The 19,415-nt window shown below is 41.9% G+C and overlaps 1 protein-coding gene across 2 annotated transcripts in view; it reads left to right on the top strand.

Moving 5' to 3' along the window:
• Positions 1 to 5,303, top strand: part of LOC124214675 (neurotrimin) — a 47,853-nt gene extending 42,550 nt beyond the window's left edge. For both annotated transcript variants that reach the window (XM_046617213.1, XM_046617212.1), the window contains 2 exons: positions 1,284 to 1,433; positions 3,367 to 5,303. In XM_046617213.1, coding sequence (XP_046473169.1) covers positions 1,284 to 1,433; positions 3,367 to 3,626 — 410 coding nt within the window. In that variant the 3' untranslated portion in view covers positions 3,627 to 5,303. The remainder of the gene's footprint in view (positions 1 to 1,283; positions 1,434 to 3,366) is intronic.
• Positions 5,304 to 19,415: the final 14,112 nt, after the last annotated feature.

Below are 19,415 nucleotides of genomic sequence, written 5' to 3'. Positions count from 1 at the left end.
CCACCGCAAGAAGTAACATGCTGCTTGAACGTTGTGCATTAATGGGCGCACCATATACAGTTATATCTATAACTTACTTTATGGACCGTTAATTGAATTTCCCGAGCGTACAATACTTATACAAGCGGTTAATCGTAACGAGTTCTGCACGCCAGAGCGAAGCAGGTATTAAGTTGAGAGCTCGCTTCGGAGAGCTCTCTTTTCCTAAAAATAAGCGCAACATTATACGTAGGTATACATATTTCCCGATTCTGGGTTTTCCCTCAAGGACGGGTAGTTTAAAAAGTAGAGTCTAAACTATTACCAAGTACAATTCGCATTTATTTACGTCATATTAATTTCAAACGAGGAAAGTTGCGTAAAAATATAAGAAATGAAAATGGGGACGGAAAAAATTATTTCGAAACTTTGACAATTAAAAGCTGCTAACGCGTGCCATTCGGATTTTACTTCTCAGTTAAATTTTAGCCAGGGGTTATTTATTACGAATAACGGTACTGTCAAAATATTTGCGTGCAGCTATGAAATATTTACAGACTTGCGAGTTGTACAAGTCAGTCTGATAAGCTCGCAAAGGTGTATATAATATATATATATATATAATATAGTTGTACATATATACGGCACTGCGCCGACATTTCTACAGAATGCGTGTATCTCTACGGGAATAAATCTCGAAATACACGTATACACATATAAACCACCCTCGCGATATGTACGTGCTCTTCAGTTATAAACAGGCCTAAATTTAGTGAACTTGAACGGTCTACCAGTTTGCATTTCAGAAGCGGGAACGTTCTTTACCGTCGAACTTTAAAATTTTTATTTTTTCCACCACTACCAGATTTTTATGATTTTATATTCTGGATACGTAATTTATTTACACGGCGTTATTCGAGGCGCACATACAACGCGACATCGTGTTTTTGCCGAGGGTAAGTAATGTTTGTGTGCTTGTGTTCAACGGTAGCCGGCACGCTCTCAAGTGCTTCCTCAGTTCCTGTAAACACGCGTGCAAAGTTTCTTTGGATGGCGTGCAGCCGCAATAAAAGTTCCGTACTTGCAGAACTGTGCCACTAAAACAAATAGCTCATTCAACGACCGTTGGAGTTCAGTTAGCCAACTTAACGCGAAATGATAACCTTGTCAATAATGTTACGCACAATGAATGGTCGTCAACCTACATCCATATATAGGTATACCTATTTCTGATCCAGTATTGTAAGGTTAAAGACATCAGAGCGACGTTGTAGCTTGAGTATGAACTTCTTCTTTTATTACAGATGATAACTTCAAAATTGCCTCAAGCTCCACCGGATACGAGAGCGTGATAGAGTTAACGATTCGAGCTGTGCAGTTACAGGATCTTGGAACGTTTAAGTGCGTCGCCAAAAACGCTCTTGGAGAAACAGAGGATACAATTAAATTAAACAGTAAGTATACGGTAAGAATTAATCTTGTCCACATTTGAGTTTATACGATCGAAGGCTATTATTTTTATTTATTTATTTTTTGCATTGTTTTCAATTACAAGCTTACCCTTTTCTTACGTCAGATGTCACATGAAACCCTGTAATGCCAATTACGGAAGTACAGGTGTTTGAAACATATGTTGATAGTGATTGAAAACAGTAACGAATGTATTGAACAAGTTGGTAGTGTAATTGAATGATTTTGTTATGTTGTAACACGAGTGGATTGATAAATGGTTGAAAATGACTCACGGAGTGAACACGTTTGCTCTGACGAAGGGTGCCTGGACAACTAAATTTTGAAATTGACGAAACGCTTGGGAGAGACAAGATTGTGGGGGAACGTAGAGAAAAGCCAGAACAAAGAGTATAAATATGCAGGATGCGGATGTGGTAGACAAAAACGTTTATTATACGCAGGTATAAATTAAAACATAGGAATTATAGAATTGTAATTCAACACTTAACCGTATTTACGTTTGAAACTGGCTGTACGAATAAGATACTTTATAGTTTTTCCACTTCTTTCATCTATCGGCGTGCGAATATTGGGCAAGGAGTACTCTGCCCCTCGACTTCGAGTGTCCGTTTCGATTATTCCTCAAATAGGGTGCGAAACGGTGATTCGCCGCACGCGAGAATCCCGTAACCGTGGAAGCCCCGAACTAACGACGCGGGTGTTTAGTAAGAAAATGGAGGGGTAAATAGGCATCATCGAAATCAGCCAGTTCGTTAGCTAATGACCGTTCAGCGTGCGTTTGCATTCGGGAAACAGTGCAGGGGTTTCGTGTATTGTAGGTTTATGGGCGTATCGTAGTCAGGCGGTTGCCAGCCACGTGTATTGACGTAACCGAGTCCAAAGCTCCCAACCAGAAACCAAAGTACTGGAGATTGGGGTAGGGAGCAAGTAGTTTGAGGTTTCCTCCACACGTCTGTGTTATTTCAACGTCTTTCATTCAATTTAAGTGGCATGCCGTGTAAAGCCAGCTCTATTCAGACCGTCTATTATACTCGCCTGCGCGCCTCCAGACTTAATTGATTGCCCTCGGTTAATTAGAAGTATGAAATTACAATTTTACATTGCAAAAACGGTCTCGAGGAGACTTTCGAAAATTTCTCACATAATTGCCGGAGAGTTGTTTGTGTACCCACGGCGTCACGTAACGACCATGTATTTGTATTCTATATTTATCCTGCCAAGGAGAGTATTAATTAGCGGTATGAATTCAAGTCGATGAAAGTAAATGGCGTGGCGGTTCACGTAATTTCAATCTGCCAATGATAGCGTTCCATATCGTAACGAATCGGTACTTATAATCAGCGGTAATTGATAACTTATTTTTATTCCAAGTGTGTAGAAGCTGTCGAGAAAGCTTTCAAGTTTCATTCCTCTTTATTCCATTCTACACCACTTTTGAAAAATTAAACCAATTATAATATTTGTATTCTCGTCAAGTGAGGCGATTTAGTTTGTTTCCATTTATTTTTGTCAAATCCTCGTAATTGTACACTCCAATTACACATGTGCTTTTGAAACCTCATTCAGACCGAGTGCTGTGATTGTATTTAATTTGGAAAATTTCACCCCGCATATTAAGCTTCCGTCCGCGATTCGATTGTTATTAAATTGGATAAAAAAGAGGAGAGGTGGTGTAAACAAATTGAAGATATTGAAATTTTTCAATTTAACACGACGAGAGAACGAAAATTTGAATCGAGTGGCACACATCACGTCCTGCATAACTTGACGGGCTAATTGCATATTGTGTTTGTTTATCGTTAATTACGCTTCCAAAATTGCCACGTAAATTTTTCAATTTTGTTACCATTCTAAACTTTCCATACGTACGTGCATTTTAGTCCCTATGACAATAATTACCACCGTCGATTTCAGGGATTGCCGCGCCATCGACAACGCACAGACCGAACGCGAGAAGGGAGTCAAAAAAATCCTGGATAAGTGAATTCAATCAGGAGAAAAAGGCTGCCGCGACGAAGGGCAGCTCAATGGGAAACGGCATCGACAACGGTGACGGGGACGAGGAGCTGACAGATTTTGACTCGGCGACGTCATCGTCAACGACGAGTCGCCATCTCCTCGTTCTTGGAATGGCAACCATCATCGCAATTCTTGGGGGAAGATTTCCAACATAAATTTAATTAGCGTTTAAAATTGAAAAAAAATTGTGGGTAATTTTGTATGTGCAAATCCAATGATTAGGTACAACGTGTCCGTGAATTTATGCGAGACGTGTTTGAAGAGGGGAGAAAACGAAATAATTATGCGAAAGAAAGTTTTGGAAATTTTGTGGACACTCTAAAGCACGTGTGTTTTTTGTTTAAAATCGAATTAACTTTGTTCGCCAAACTACTTCAGATATTGATAGATAAGTCTTAAGCGAAGTATCAGACGCTGTTTTTTTCAATCCAATTTGACGTACGGGGGTGTAGAAGAACTATGATGCTAAAAATTTTGTCAAAATTAGTAGCCAAAAATATTGTGCCACCAATTCAATTTTCAAAAGGATTATAGTATCGTCCGATTTAAAAGCAATATAATAGATATTCCGCATTAATGAAACATTGATTACGAAATTCTTCGTTCTAGTTCAACGAAACATAATTTCTAATTCACGATACGAATAAATATAGGCTGCGGAGTAATTGTGGAAAATTTGTTTCGTTATAAATGTGAATTTCGTGTTTTGTGTTGTGATAACGATTATGTCTTGCATTTAACAACATGGAATAATTTCACAGCGTTCAAATTAAATTAGTAAGCAATAACAAACAGAAGTTACTTGAAATATGGTTTAACAATAAGTCAAATCACCGCCACCCGGGTGTTCTAAATTCATCCTTCAAATTCACTTAACAATAAAACCGTTCGAATGACTGTATTTTCAACTTCGTCATTTCAATGAATTTCACAGGAATATATGGTAAATTCCTAGCCGTTTCAAGTAGACTTCAGACAATAACGATCCTTTACCAACGACAATGTCTGGCAGGTTCGTCAATAATACGCATATACATTTCATAGTTGGTTTTCCAATCTGATTATTCTCGCAACCCGATGTAAAGCCCTACATTTTCTGTCTCGTTTTTAATTAAAAGTAAACGAGGCAAGACTCTGTCCCTATTTTAAACCACAACTTAAGCGCAAGGTAAAGATCTCCAATGTGCGAACGAACAATGAACAAAGTTTTGATACTTTACGGCAAAATATTCGGTTAATCATTCCGATCGTACCTGTACCTATTATCCTTGACTCGTGTCTTTCGCCTAATCGATTTGAATACGAAGCATGAACGTTTCGGAATCCTGGTGATTATGCAAATCCGTTTTTTGACAATGAGGAATGCAGTGCGGAATTATTATTTGGATTGTTAACTGTTTTGTTTCTAGTTCCTCAAACACGGTGCAATTGGACATGAATATCGAATGAGAATTGTCCAATTGCCTTTTACCTTTCAGTCTGTACGTACTTATTGATAGTTGAAAATTGGCACACATGTAAAATGTACAATTATAGCGATAGTGAATTATATGTGCTGTATGTAAATATAGAATCATGTTAGCAGTAAGTATACTAGCAATAAGACAAACGAATATCCATAATTATATGCTTTACGCTTAGATCAATGACGATGATGTGCCGAGAACAAGTTTCATTGTATCTATCATACGTAGTTTAAGCCTCAGGGACGTGTAAATATAATCAGATAAAGTATGAAACTAGTTTTTACATTCAATGTCACGTGTCAATTTACTGTAAATAAATTTTATGTCAACGTATATCAAGTAGTAATAAATGTTAGAAAATATCGTAAGTTGTGCAATATTATCAAAACAATTGAACATGTTTTTCCTTTTCCTTGCTCCATGCTTCTAAAAAATAAAGCTTGCACCAAAAATCATGCGGCGTATTCAATAACTTTCCGGTTTCACAGTTAAATGAAAAAAAGTAAATCTTCAGTACCGGTATTTTGGCAATTTCGACCCAACGAAAACATCCCCTAATATTATCATTCGATAAAAAGCTTACCAATAGAAACTGCTTTTACCGACGTACTGTGTGTCAGGTTCGCAGAATGTGATTCTCCTGATCAACAGAGTTGCGGGGGTGGTTGAAAATATCCGAACCATTGCTCAATAAGGGTGGATGCGAATCGCCGAAGCTTTACCTACCTTTACCAACTAAGGAGAATAGCCGAAGCTATTGGGTCAGCGTTTACCATGCGAAATGTTGCATTCGGTATCGAAAGGAGTGCATTATATACAGAGACCATCGTCGATTAATACTTGGTAGGAAGCCGGTAGATCATTTGTCCACTTTAGTTGATAAGGCGGAATTTGCATAAGCCTCCGAACCGGACGAGGTTCCAGCGGCAGAGAATATTCGCTGATCCTCGTAAATCGGCGAAGGCAATGAAGCTTATAATATATATCACCGCGATTCTGCAGACTCCAACTGAGTTATCGTTGCGACGTTGCGGTTTTTACTGTAATTGGTGAGAATGCAGACGGTTCTTACGACTGGAACGTTTTCCGTGTCAGTACCCGTATTAAATTACCCAAAACCGTCTTGCCGACAACGTCTTACACCCACCTAACTTGCCCGAGCACAGCGGGGACGATGTGAGAGAATAATTATGACCAGGCAGGCTTGTGCAGGTCCTCGCTAATTTCACAAACGTTGCTAACCCGTTGAGGGGATGTTTTGTTTGAACCCGTTTCCTCAACACTCGCGAGCTCGGTTGGTGAGATCATTTTTAACGAGCTTTCACCGGCATTGTTTGCTATAATCCTGCCTGCATGCTTAGACGAACCGAGAATATCTTTCGTTCCGAAATTATTGTCGTTGTCAACTCTTGGACCTGGTTACCAGCGTTAAATTAGCCGAAAAGCGATTGCGGTTATTCGGAAAAGATACCAAGTATGGGAAAATCGGCCAGAATCATAATTTTTCGTTTCGCAATATTCAACAGCGAAGCAAAATGATTCGATGTTCGAATCACACGAGGAACAAGGCTTGTTATATTAAACGCTTCCACAAATAATATTGGAGTAAAAAGCCGAACGACAAACGTATAGTCATTCGATCGAACATCGTTATCCTCGTACACGGTGCACTGATTCATTTCACTCGAGTATAAGCCTGACTTCTAACAGGGAATCCGGTGTACGTATAATCACGAAGGCTCGTTTTGACCGAGGGGATTATCTTGGGCAACATTTTACATCTGATAATTTAGTCTACAGGTGTATTGATTTCGGGTGTTCTCTGTACGCCTCTGAAAACGTGATACGTTATCGGCTTGACGCTTCAGCTATGTAGAATTTCGCCCGTGGCACTAATTGAGATTGGCAGTCCCGTATAAGCTGAAGATGATTGTGTGTGTTTTGAGGATTCCATGGCATCAGATCCGATGATTCCGTCGAGTGTAATTACTGCTGAAATCAATCCTACACCCCTTCAAAAAGGTCCCTGTGCCGTGACTGAAGAACCAATGGCCACTACCGCGCAGCTGATGATTCGCAGCACGCAATCAGCTTACACGACAGAAGCCATCTCCGGCTGTCGGTGAAACACTTAAATAGAACGTCTCCTCTGATTCAGTCGGAGGAATGTAAATTTGATATCGAATAATACGAACAGCTGTATAGGGCGACACGAAGCTCGGGTTGTAGAAGTTGAATGGTGTGAATCAATTCACAGACACGTCGCGCTGCAGGAGGGACACTCGGCATCAAATTTTTGGAAGTGGAAATTTCCTGCAGGAAATTGAAGGTGGGACGTAGCTGCAGCTATTTCTTTCACGTCCTTGAAATAAATCATAAATAATTGCTTCCGTTAAATTCTCACTCCGAAAGATCGAGGGGCGTCAAGCAGCTGTCGATGCCAGGAGGCGGGAACTCTCAACCGGTGTCCATCGAAACTCGATTCAATCTCAAGGGTTTTCATCGACTCTTCAAGCTGTTGCAGGTCGGAATCTAATCTGTTCGCACCTGCTTGATGAGTGAGTGACAACGGGTCTTCAGCTCTGCCTCCCGTGTACCTTTGATTTCTTTTTTAGACTAATAGAGGACTTTCAAAATACGACCGTCTTACATCGATAATTGATAAATGAACATTGACGAACGCAAGCGCATCTCAGCTTCGAAAAAAGCTTTACATAAGCATCGGAGGGAGCGATGGGAAGTTCTTGTTGGACTTTCAAGTAAACTGAAGTCTCCAATTACCCAACTCTCTGGGTAAATATAACAGGCTACTGTACACGGATAACGCGTGCATTTGTGGCTGTACGTCATTAGCCGTATTACAAGCAAGGAAATTTTCGTGTTCAAGGAAAGTGCGTTCAAATTTTTCTGCAATACGATTCCAAAGTCGACAGGAATCGGTGAACGATTTATCGCGTTGAGCAAATATTTGCACATATTTTTCCTGCGCAACTATATTGTATTATATAGATGATGTAATATTCTCAGTTCCTGATAACTCTTCGGGGTGAAGTTTTAAATATTCCTTCGCAAGAAGCTATCAGTCTGACGTGAAAACCACTCGGCCACTGAGGACTGTTTTGCGTCAAGGACGTAGTTTGATGTTGCGGTGCGACGATCCGTTCTGCAAGTTAAAAAACCACAGGGTTTTCCCGTGCTCAAACGCAAACGTACGTAGTCGCATCAAAAACCAGATTCCAAAGTGAGAGCAGGATCGTATAAAAATCCTACATCATACGCGTATACTCAAGTCTACTTCATTTCTGGTAAAGGGTTTTTGCCGCGAGGAGTAAAAAGGCGGAGTTGGGCATGTACCCTCGGAAGTGATTAGTTTAAAACGTGAAAAGAAAGTATGGCAAAAAGGATAAAGAGAGATTGAGGGGGAGAAAAAACTCGGAGCATGATCTATATTTTTATGAAGCCGGCCAATCGTGAGCGCACCTAGCCGTATTAGGCGCAGTAACTAAGGCAGTAAATCTCCGTGGCGGACGGCGTGGTGGCTCCGGTCGATAGCTCGTACGGGTCAGACAAGTGGGTATTAAATGCCTCGGCAGGACTCTGGTAGTTCGGGTTTCCTTGCAGGCAGCCCCGTGCAGTCCGACGAGAAGACTCGGCAAACGTCAAAAACTCGCCCTGGCCTCCAACAACGGGAGCAACGAGCGAGCGAGCTGACTACAGAAGGGAAAATTCACCCTATACGCGGTCCGTAGTAGCCGGCATCACGTACCCGGAGAATGTTAATCGGGGTTCAAGTACGAGCTAAAAACTACCGGCTACGCATCCCAATGGGGCTCAAGTCCCGCACACTTTCAATACCTGCCGACGGAAAATTCGCGAGGGCTGATAGCGGGGCTTGGAGTCAACTCGGGGGGCGATCGATGTTCGTTGACAAGGTTCGGTTGACGCGAGATCGAGCCTGGCCACGTATTTTCAAGCAGATTAACGGGCCTCTGATCTATCGGCTGATGATCAAGAAAAGGCCCCTTTAAATTTACCGCCCGACTGCCATCCGTCTCGAATAATGAGCGGTGTTTTTCACCTTCCTGGTAACACAGGTATACGTGAGCTTTATGCTACATCTGTACATTGTATATGCATACACGCGTATACCTCACACCTTTGATACAGGCTTGGCTCTTTGTTTAATAATACCCCCTGTGTTCGTCGTAATGAGCGATGTCGGCGGCGCGTGGATGTTGATGTAATTCAATTAATTTCAGACTATTAATTAGCTTGTTTGCTTTCCGTCCTTTGCGGTTCTGAATATCTTCTTCCCTTCTTGGCAGTAGGACTTGTGTTTCAATGATGTTCGACTCGCGCATATCGGCACACAAGGTATGACTTACCTTTGCTTTTGGGCATATCTTGCAAAATTTTATTTTGGCATCTCATTTCACGTGATTTAAGTGTTAAAAAATAGATCTTAATTTTTTGGCGATTCCTAGTATCAAGGTATAGGCTGAACAGAAACATTTGACAATGAGTTATGAAGTAATAAATGTTATAAACTCCAACGAATATTGTATGAATAATTTACGATATCCTTAAATTGATGTCACTCTGACAAAAATACCTCTCCGATTGACAAATACTCAGGAGGGTCTAAGCCAATCAATGTTAGCTTACATAGTTTTTTTTTTTTTCAGACTTAAAACTTGATGAAAAATGAACGCTAATATTACAAGAATGTCGAATTAGTAGATAATCTCATCGAGTAAGTCAAGGTGCAATAAACATGCCGCCCATTAGCGAGCTCCGTAATAACTCCTTTCAGAAGCTGTACAGACAACTAAGATTTCTCACGTATCTGATGAGGTTCTACGTGAGATAATATTCATTGCTTCAATTATTCCATACATTCATAAACACATTGATAAGAGGTGTGGTGTTAATTTCTGTTTGAAGTACTACGGCTTCATCATTATACACGCGTAACAAGTCAGAAATCTGTTAATTGAAGCGAACGCCTCTTGAATAATTTCATTAATTGCATATCAACATTATAAATACATTAATTAGCTGGTTAATTTAATGATAGGCCCTCATTCGGTACAGTACACATACAGTACGATCGTTTATACATAGGTACAAATTGCGTGGGTGGGAAGCCTAAAATTAATCACGCTCTTTGCCCCTTGTCTTGCCATATGCATAGAGCATGAAATTAGGACTCTGCAATATTTCGTTCTTGAAAATTCCACGGGGAAAATTTTCCTACGATTGTACCAACGAGCATTCAAGTCTGAAGTGTTTCGAACGTTCACGTGTCTCGACTTTGCGTGAGCGGTTAATTCAATTTCGAAACCTTGGAACCGGCACACCACGATAAGTAGCACCCAGCAACCCATGCCGTTGATTGAAGCGGGGGATAATTGGCAGCATAGTCACACACGATTAAAGAAACTAGTTACGGTTCGACGAGGTTTGATAACCACTAACTGACAAATCTGTGGTACTTGAAGTTGTAACTGCTCCATTTTAGGTGGCTATTCCACTTTTCTATCAGTGGCACATACTTTTTGAGTATGAAAAATAATTCGTCCACTGTAGCTGATTGTGAGAAAGTTGACTTTGATTAAAAGATAACATACGATCGGTGCTCGGATACTATTCATTAACTACCGACGAGTAAGAGTACATTCTTTTTTACTTGACATGCCATCAATTTTCTGAAAATGTCCATCCACCCGATCGGCCAATACACGCATGCCAAATTATGCCATGCCTGAATAGCAATCTAATGAATAACTGTGGGCAGCTAATTAATACGCCCACATTTCGTACGTAACAGCGGTGATGGTGTATGTATAAGGTCGGTAGACAGGGTGTGTTTACAAGTCAAGTACCGTTGGGATTCCACGTTTAAACAGTTAATTGTAAAGCGCTACCTAGTATATATACATACATTAACGTCGAAATACGACCTGCAGACTCGACTTGGTTACGCAGGATGTTTGGAGATCTCTTAACTCGTAGTGCTAACCCCAAACCCCAGTGGTATTCACCTCAGCCACGCCCCAAGAGTTAGAAAAAACATTTCATTTCCTCGTGTTAATGAAACGTAAAAGTTTTCCTTTGTTGATTTTTTCCGTTATATCATCCTTTTTTCCTGCAATAAATAGCCTGCAATTTATCTGACTAAACGTAACCGGCGTTGATTCGACGATTCAGTTTCATCAGATAATCAAGGTGGGTAATTCTCGGACCTCCGATCCTTAAATGCAATACCTCCAGTGGACTCGGATATAGCAACAGTGGGAATCGCGCATGCAGAGGAGAATACAAGGATCAACAATATCATGCGGGAATTATTAGATAAGCTCAGACAGTAGACTAGCTAATTGGCCAACGTGATGCTATTATGGGAATCCTTTCGCGAATCGTGACCCATACGTTCCTCCGGGTACGCTCACCGATTAAAGCCTCGTCTTCCGTCGTTGAGATGTCTCGGTGTACGGACCTTTACCAGTGGAATTATCCTTCACACGGTTTAAATCTCCCCAAGCAAACCGCGGTACAGGTACAGACTCCATACCAGAAGCCCGCGCCGAAAGTACCGAGGATATATTTTGTACGGTGCAGGAACCTCGGATGGCCTGGAATTCGTACGTAAAGAAGGATTTGACTTATTGAAATCGATATCGCTGGGCATAAAAATCCGGTGCACATTCGCGAGAGCACCAGACGTTGGTGTACCGAGAAATAATACAGAACGTGGAGAGATTGGTTGCGTGTGCCGCAAACATTGCATTGTGTCCTGCAGCTTAAAGATTTTCCTTTGGAATGGCAAGAGGATAGCAATTTCAGCAACCGTTGTTGGAAAATTTCGCGAGCATCCAGCATTTCTTGCAACGGTACGAACAGTGGAAGAGGTCGTCGTAATGAAAACTCTGGCGTTGATACAGCGCAATTTTGCAAGCCGAAAGCATGCAGGATGATTATACGTTTAAATTAATGCTCTTGGGTGGAGTCAATTTCAAGCGGACACTGTTGCTAAATGTGAGATTAAGACGACGGACAGCACGAACCGTAATTCAATGGGATCGAATTTGATGCATACTTACGCGTGGTAAAAATTGACAGCACATAAAAACCGGGTGTAAATCGGAGTGTTGTGGGGTGTAAAATAGAATGGTTCAGCTTACGGCCTCTTCAGAGGTGGTATAAATATATATAAACGTCGGAGAAAACGTGTACATAAAAACTTTCCCGACAAAGGAAAACCGCTCTTGTCTGTAGCTATTGCAGTGTAGAAGCGCGCAACGACTATAAATGCCGAGTTATAAAAATCCTTCCTTCTTCGCAAACAACGCGATACCATTAATATTGAAAACCTTGTCGCAGATCTTGATATCATTGATAAGAATATCATACTACAATAAATGATGGAAATAAATTATGAAGAAACGGTCGAAACGTTCGAGAATCTTGGCTGATTTGATGCGACAAAAATTTGCATTACCTAAAACTAACGATAACTGGTTTTCAGGCAAGTTCATGAAAATTCAACCTCGCTAGAACCCCAGATTATTAAACCTCATCGGCAACACCTTCTGCAGATGGATGTAAATTTCGTTATTCTGAAAAACAACTTTCAACGAGAGCAGCTCGTAGTTGCACTGTGAGCAAATTAATTTTTCATCCGCGACTTATTGCTGCATACGGTGAAGGATGACTGGCGCGCATTGATCGCACTGCAAGCACCTTTTACGTAACGGCTGCTTCTCACAGCGACCCAGAGGAATTCCAGCAGGGTTTAAGGTCTTGTCAGGTACTTTCCAGGTAAGTTTTTCCTCACGTGGGATGAGCTAAGAACTTATTTCGGCCCCCCGTACCATCGATGCATAAGAAATTCAGGAACTTGCCAGGTTCAACTGTCAATTACATTTTGTAAAAAATTTCCAGCAGCAGAGTTTCTGCCGGTAACACGTACCGGGCCAAGTTAGATGTATTCGCACACTCCGTGTGTGTACATATCTACTACCTGCAATTGAGGGGCCGAATACAATACAGTGCACACGCTCAGTTTCCGGAACTCTGTTTTACGCCATTTCTCTTGGTTCTAGGTCGCCCCGAAGTACACGAGGTGAAAACCAACGTAGGTATCTCTCTCCACCGTATACCGGTAAACCTACATCGCGAGACAAACGTGCAGCAATCTCGAGATAATTAAGATTCGTTACGGCTCAAAGCTCCGAACATTCTACCCGAGGACCGACGAGGCGCGCTGCAGTTACTCTTCGCTTTTTAATACGTCCAAAGTGAACGAGCATGCTTAAACATGAACAAGAAAGGACAGCCACCTGCAGAATTTGAAACGTTAGGAAGACACAGCTCCCACGAAATAGATTTTCTCGTGTAATTTAGACCGGCTTAAAAGGAAACTTCGATCTAATATCTGCAAACTGGAAAATATTTCTGATCACAGTCAATAATTGTCAGTCGGTAAAATCTATTCGCCTGACGAGTTGATAATGAAGAGATAGATCGAACCAAAATGGTGATATAATTTTTTCCCGTGTAATTTATGTACGTTATGCAGCTATAAGCGAGTAACGTAGAATATAATATGCTGTGCAGGTACACCTGCATCGAGCATTTCTCTCGTTGCATCGAATAATTATTACCGTTTTCCGGGCACATCCAACAACTCAGTAAGAATTCATTATAAATAGGTCAGCTCTGACTCTGCTCCTTCGTACATGTGTGAGCTACGTTTGTGTTCGACGAATCTGCAGGCTCGAAGCGTCCCCGTACTTGATTTTTTTTTTTTTTTTATATATTTCAAAGATCATAAACGGGCGTAACAACAAGGCAGTGCCTGCAGACGCGGGTGGCATTCTCACCCCCTTGTCATAGATGTGGCAGATAGGAGTTTTATGGTAATTCTTTGCGGTCGAGAGAACACCTAATGCTCTGAATAATATTCCGCAAGGTAGGTTGCTGCAAGGACGCGGAATATCTTCGCTGTTTTATAATAATTGATGCCCTTTTTATTCCGCCACTGGCTCGTATTACCCTCGCTGCAGGTAAAAGGCGCGACGGAACTTCAGCCCAGACTGACCTCTCCCTCGGTAATGTCACCAGACTTGAGATCACTTCAGCGGGGCTCGAAAATTGCTCCTGCCGCGTAGGACGCGACTTGCAAGCTTTCCTTTCCTTTTCTCTTTTCAGGCAACCGTCAGGAAATATATCGAGCAGCCATATATCGAGCGGCAATATATCGAGCGGCAATATATCGAGCGGAAATATATCGAGCGGCCATATATCGAGCGGCTATATATCGAGCGGCCCCCGCCTCGCCTTCGTTAACAACGCAGACTTACGACTGCAGTTCGTCGCATTAGCGCATGGTACAGCATAATTATCACACAACGATATCAAACTCCTGGGTGATATTTTCCCGTAGATATAACAGTGGGGTGAAAAGGCTGTAAGTCTCGACGCGAAAGTTTAAAGCAGTTTTACCGCTTCGTTAATCCCATGTGCTTTCGAAAATTTGTCACTTCAAAACGCCCGTCTCCTTGTCTAGGCGTGCCCTAAGTATCTTGATAACTTGGCAGGTTTTCCCCGCAAAAATTTGACTTTGCGGCACAGTTGCAGCGCGGACAAATGTTCGCTCGGTAGGGTGATGATAATAATAACCGTAAGCCCGAGCGGGATAAAATTTTGTACTAAGAGATTCCCGCTCAATGACCGTAGAATTATCTGCCTCCGAAATATACTCTCTCGCTCCTCGTAAATTACAGTATCGGATTAATAAGATTTGGCGGAAAATGGGAGACGCAAATTATAGCGAGCGCTTTTCACCCCGGATACGAAGCTACTGTATGGGAAGTACGGGTACATGTAACTGTTACATACGCATGTACAGACCTGCTCGCGAATAGGCTCTTGAAGAATTGAATCATAGATTCCATCCCGTTCCCACCACTCGGTATTCACCCATAAAATATATGAGCCCTTCTATTTCGAGCTAAGATGCTTTTACAGCACTAAAAAGTGCATTAGCGTGAAAATCACCAGAACAGGAATAAAAGAAGAAAAAAGTATCAGGGTAATAATAAAAAATGAGAATAACGGAGTATACTTGCCCTGCAAAGAATCCGTGTGGACGCTGTTCTGAATTTGTTGCCATCATTCCATCCACTAAGAACCATTGTTATGTATACAAGTGATTTTTCTCAGAAGCCGAAGAAGCTCTGCAGGTATGATAAGAGGGCGTTCTTTGAAGTGATATTAGATTCGTTAAAGGTTGTTCTTTAACACGAAAATATAGTAGGAGGTGAAATCGCGTTTAAACAGCGAAAAATATCCGGCCCAACTATATCTCACCACCACGAGTGACAATAAGTATATCATTTGGCACATCATAAATATGTCATTTATAGCAGAAAGAAATGCGAGATTGCGTTGCCAGTCGGTTTTCACCTCTCGTGGCTAAATATTTATTTCACCACATAACAGCTGCAAGTATCACCGAACCTTTTCGTCTGTGTACCTACGACAGCAGGTTTGTTTGAATTGGCGGAGGGACATTTTTCCACGTGGGTGAGCGGATAATGGCAAGCTAATGGGACACAAAAGTGAGTCGTCGATAACACAGTGGCAAAGAACAAAGAAATAGCACACGAACCTTAGACGCACACGGATCGAAGTATTGGCGTTGCCATCGTTCATCCCGACTTCCGCACATGCTTATCGTTAGCTTAGGGATTCACTGCCGTCGCTAGTGAGTGAGCCGTGCTGACTATCGTCCAAGATTAAATATTGTATCAGGCATTTCTCAATGCGTAGAAGCGGCGCGGCTGGCGAAGTGAAATCGTTCAGGGTTGTTCTTTGAAATCAACCGATTCTCACCCCCTATAGATTCATCGCACCTGACAGGACCCAAGAAACGTCCGTACCATTCGTCCATTAGGATATTGCAATTCAATATTCGTGTCTGGGGCGGTTTGAGGTTCTCAATTTGATTTTACGCGCTGACGTGAATCAGGAAGGTATCGCTTTGTTGCTGCTTCATAAAACCTGTCACCTTGAAGTTGTTCTTATCGCACTATCAAGGGAAATATATACGGGCATCTTAAATTCATGTGCATAGATAAATGCTCCAAGTTGAGAGAGGTACGATCAACTCCTGCACGTATATTGCTGAAACTCGACGCAAAGTAAAGTTATTAATTACACGAATGGTAATTGTATGTGCCTTTCATTTCGCTACCAAGTTTGTCCCCGGGTATAAATATCATTTAATCATGCATTCGTGTATCCAGCGTTCAATTTGGCTATCACATGTTGACTGAGGAAAGTTCTGAGTGTTATTAGTGTGGAAAGCTCAGGATCAGTTGCCAAACTGTCGCGTTCGTTGTGGTGGTGGTCCACCGAATGAGCTGAGCTTATAGAGCGTCAGCAAAGTTATCGAGTCTGGGAACCGGGTAAGCCGTCCCCTCTGTTTTTCATATACTTTTCGATTTGTCGGTATTCTTATTGCTTGGAAAAGATTCTCGCGAACTACACACAATCGATATTGAGCAGCAAGAAGTGAGAGAGCTCTGGAAGTTCGCGATATAAAAACGTTGACGTCCCGAAGCACATGCTTCTTTCAGAAGCATCCCCTTTCAGTGACACATCAAGTGGTCAGGAAATGCTTCCTCTTCCTGAAATACTGTTGCAATTTATGTTAACGGAGGATTCTTGCAGCACAGGGTGCACCATTTACCTGCAGCAATCGACGGATTTCCGCTGAAACGTTTGTCGAACAATGACAGTTCACTTGTGCTCGATAGCCGCTGAATCACAAGGTATCGGAGATTCAATTTTTCTTAGTATCTTCCTGTTCCATTTGCGCCTCAGGCCTGGCACGAAGGGTCGCGGTAATTTGGACCCTGGTGATATATCAAATTTCTTTGTAATAATACAGTATCTTGTCGGGTTCCCGTTGGTGGGGAGAAAGTATCCAATATGGTGACACTTTGAGAACGACACCTGAGAAACGAGCGGCGTCGCTAAGTTAAAGCGTGGCGTAATCCCCGGGTTTACCGAGAGAAAACTCAGATTCAAGTTATCCCCTTTCTTTCCTTTTCTTCTCTCCCTTATCCCCCGCAGCCGCCTTCCTCCGACCTCCTCATCCGCCGCTCTGCTCCGCCTCTCGTCTATTCTCTCGGCGAGGTCAGCTTATGAGAAATCCCTCCTGCCGCGTGCTAACATTATGGTTGAGTTCGCGCACCCCGGCAACTCCCCTAGCGCTGTCTATTAAATACCTAATATCAACTCATACAGCCCGCCATCACTACCATCACCGGCAGCCCTCCGCCGATCTCCCTGAAACTCCACTCTTAACTCGAGGCTAATCCAAAATGTGCTGAACGGATGCGCATTATCATTCTTGTAGCAGACACGAGAAACTTTGTTCCCTTTTGCCCCGCTCACCGTAATATTATACGAGTTTGAACTTCTCGCCAGTTAATCTGTGTACATATACGTCGTAAGCGGTGGGATGGGACTACGTTTTCTTGAATAACAATATTCAAAGCCTTTGTCAAGCTAATTTTTTTCACCCAAAAATTGGCTATGCCTTTTCCCCGGGGCTGAAACTAAAAGCTTTTCTTTTTCACAATCTTGACAAGGTTCTACGAGTTTTAAATCTTTCTCAAGCAGAACGTTTTGGTACGAACGAGTAAGCGCGCTGCTCTTGCGCTTTGGCTGCACTCAAGCGTGAATTCATGCATTCATTCATACGTCCACTCGGAGTCGCACTAACGAAAACGTATGTAAGGGCATCATTCGATACATAAAATATAACACGTGCTTGCGCGAAATCTCAAGTGATTCAGGGGTGTTCTTCTACCGTCAGTTGACGAAATTGACCCACCCTTTATTCACAAGCCTTACTTCGTGATCGTGGTGAAAGAGAATACTTGCACACTTACGGGGTTACACGCATTTCAAAGGTTAATCCTGATTGAGGAATCGTGGTAGACGTTGCCCGTTTGCTAGTCAACATACGTATGTGCAGCACAGAATGTTGGTCTCTTCGCTTTCAGGTAAACCCGTGTATCGTATTCAAAGTTATTAGATGCCTACCAACGTGCTTGTAAGAATCTCGCTTCAACAAATAGTTCAAACTATTTTTGCACGAAATACGTAGGCAGGCGTAAACGAAATCAAAAATGTGCTGCTAATGGCACTTGCAGGCGAGTGTTAGAAAAATTTCTGCTGACTGAATAAATTTTTTAAATACTCAAAGAATAAGTGTCATGAAAATAATGATATCAATGAAAACATCGAAGAGAATAAAAAGAACGAAAACAACTATACAACTATAACATTAACAATCATAAGAATAACAATAGTACCAGCAGTAACAACTAAAGTAAATAATGAAAGTAATGATAGAAATAATCGTAACAACACCAATAATACCAACTACGAGAACAACAAGCTCTCCTCTCAACAATCCTGGACGTCGTAATCTACGCCTGGGACGACCCCAAACGCTGCAACTACCGTGCGTGGCTCGTTGTTATGGTCCGAGTATCGGCGGAAATTCTAGAAACTTTCCGGACAAACTTACCGAACACACGGGGTGAAATTACCGGACAAACGGACAAAAGCTTAGCCATTCGTATTCTCTTTTGATTATTCACCGAATGCATTTGAAACATTCCAAATTACGCGCACGCCGAAACTTGGAACTTTCCAAGCGAAACTTCTTTGGGTACGTGACAGACTGTTGTTGCGCCTCTGTTTCCGTGGAAATCTAGGAACTTGGCTAGTAGGCGAACGGGTTGGTACGGAAGCGCTGAAAAGTGTAATTGCAGGTGACCAACTACATCGTCTTTTTGTCAGTAACAATCAGGAATACAAATTTCCCCAACTTGAAACAAAACTTTTCTCCATACGGACGGAAAAATAAGTGAACAAAGCGCAAGTTTCTCCACCACTGTACCTACGCGCGGATGCAAACCGATATTTACTGTCACTCATCGGACTTGTTCAACATATTTATTAACTTCCGTACGTACGATGTAATTTTTTTCGACACGCAGATCGGATCACTCGTGTATATTGCATAGAAACTTTTCGCGGGCAGACATCGTCCTAGGGGTTAATATTTATACTGCACTGCAGTATGTGCTAAATTTGCTAACAGACGAATCGGCTTCAGTTTGAGATACGGAGTGACAGAAGGCGTGCGTGGAAATGTAGGTCTGCCAAAAGAGTTGCTGACGCGCCAGATGAAGATCGACATCTCAGTTTATCTTCGCACGTACCTTTTCCTTTCAGGCTCTAAGAGAACTTCTACTACTCGGTGATGGGTACACGGTCTTTCGCAGAGCGTCAACTTCCATTCGAGAATTGCCGCCTACCAACTTTATATTTTCTCCGCACATTTTTCTACAGTATTCAATACTATTATTACTCATCATTTGCTCCCGA

Source organism: Neodiprion pinetum, chromosome 3 (assembly GCF_021155775.2).
Source record: "Neodiprion pinetum isolate iyNeoPine1 chromosome 3, iyNeoPine1.2, whole genome shotgun sequence".
In the NCBI taxonomy this organism is placed as follows: domain Eukaryota; kingdom Metazoa; phylum Arthropoda; class Insecta; order Hymenoptera; family Diprionidae; genus Neodiprion; species Neodiprion pinetum.
Note: the sequence above shows the minus strand (reverse complement) of the source record. Positions and strands in the feature narration are given on the sequence as shown.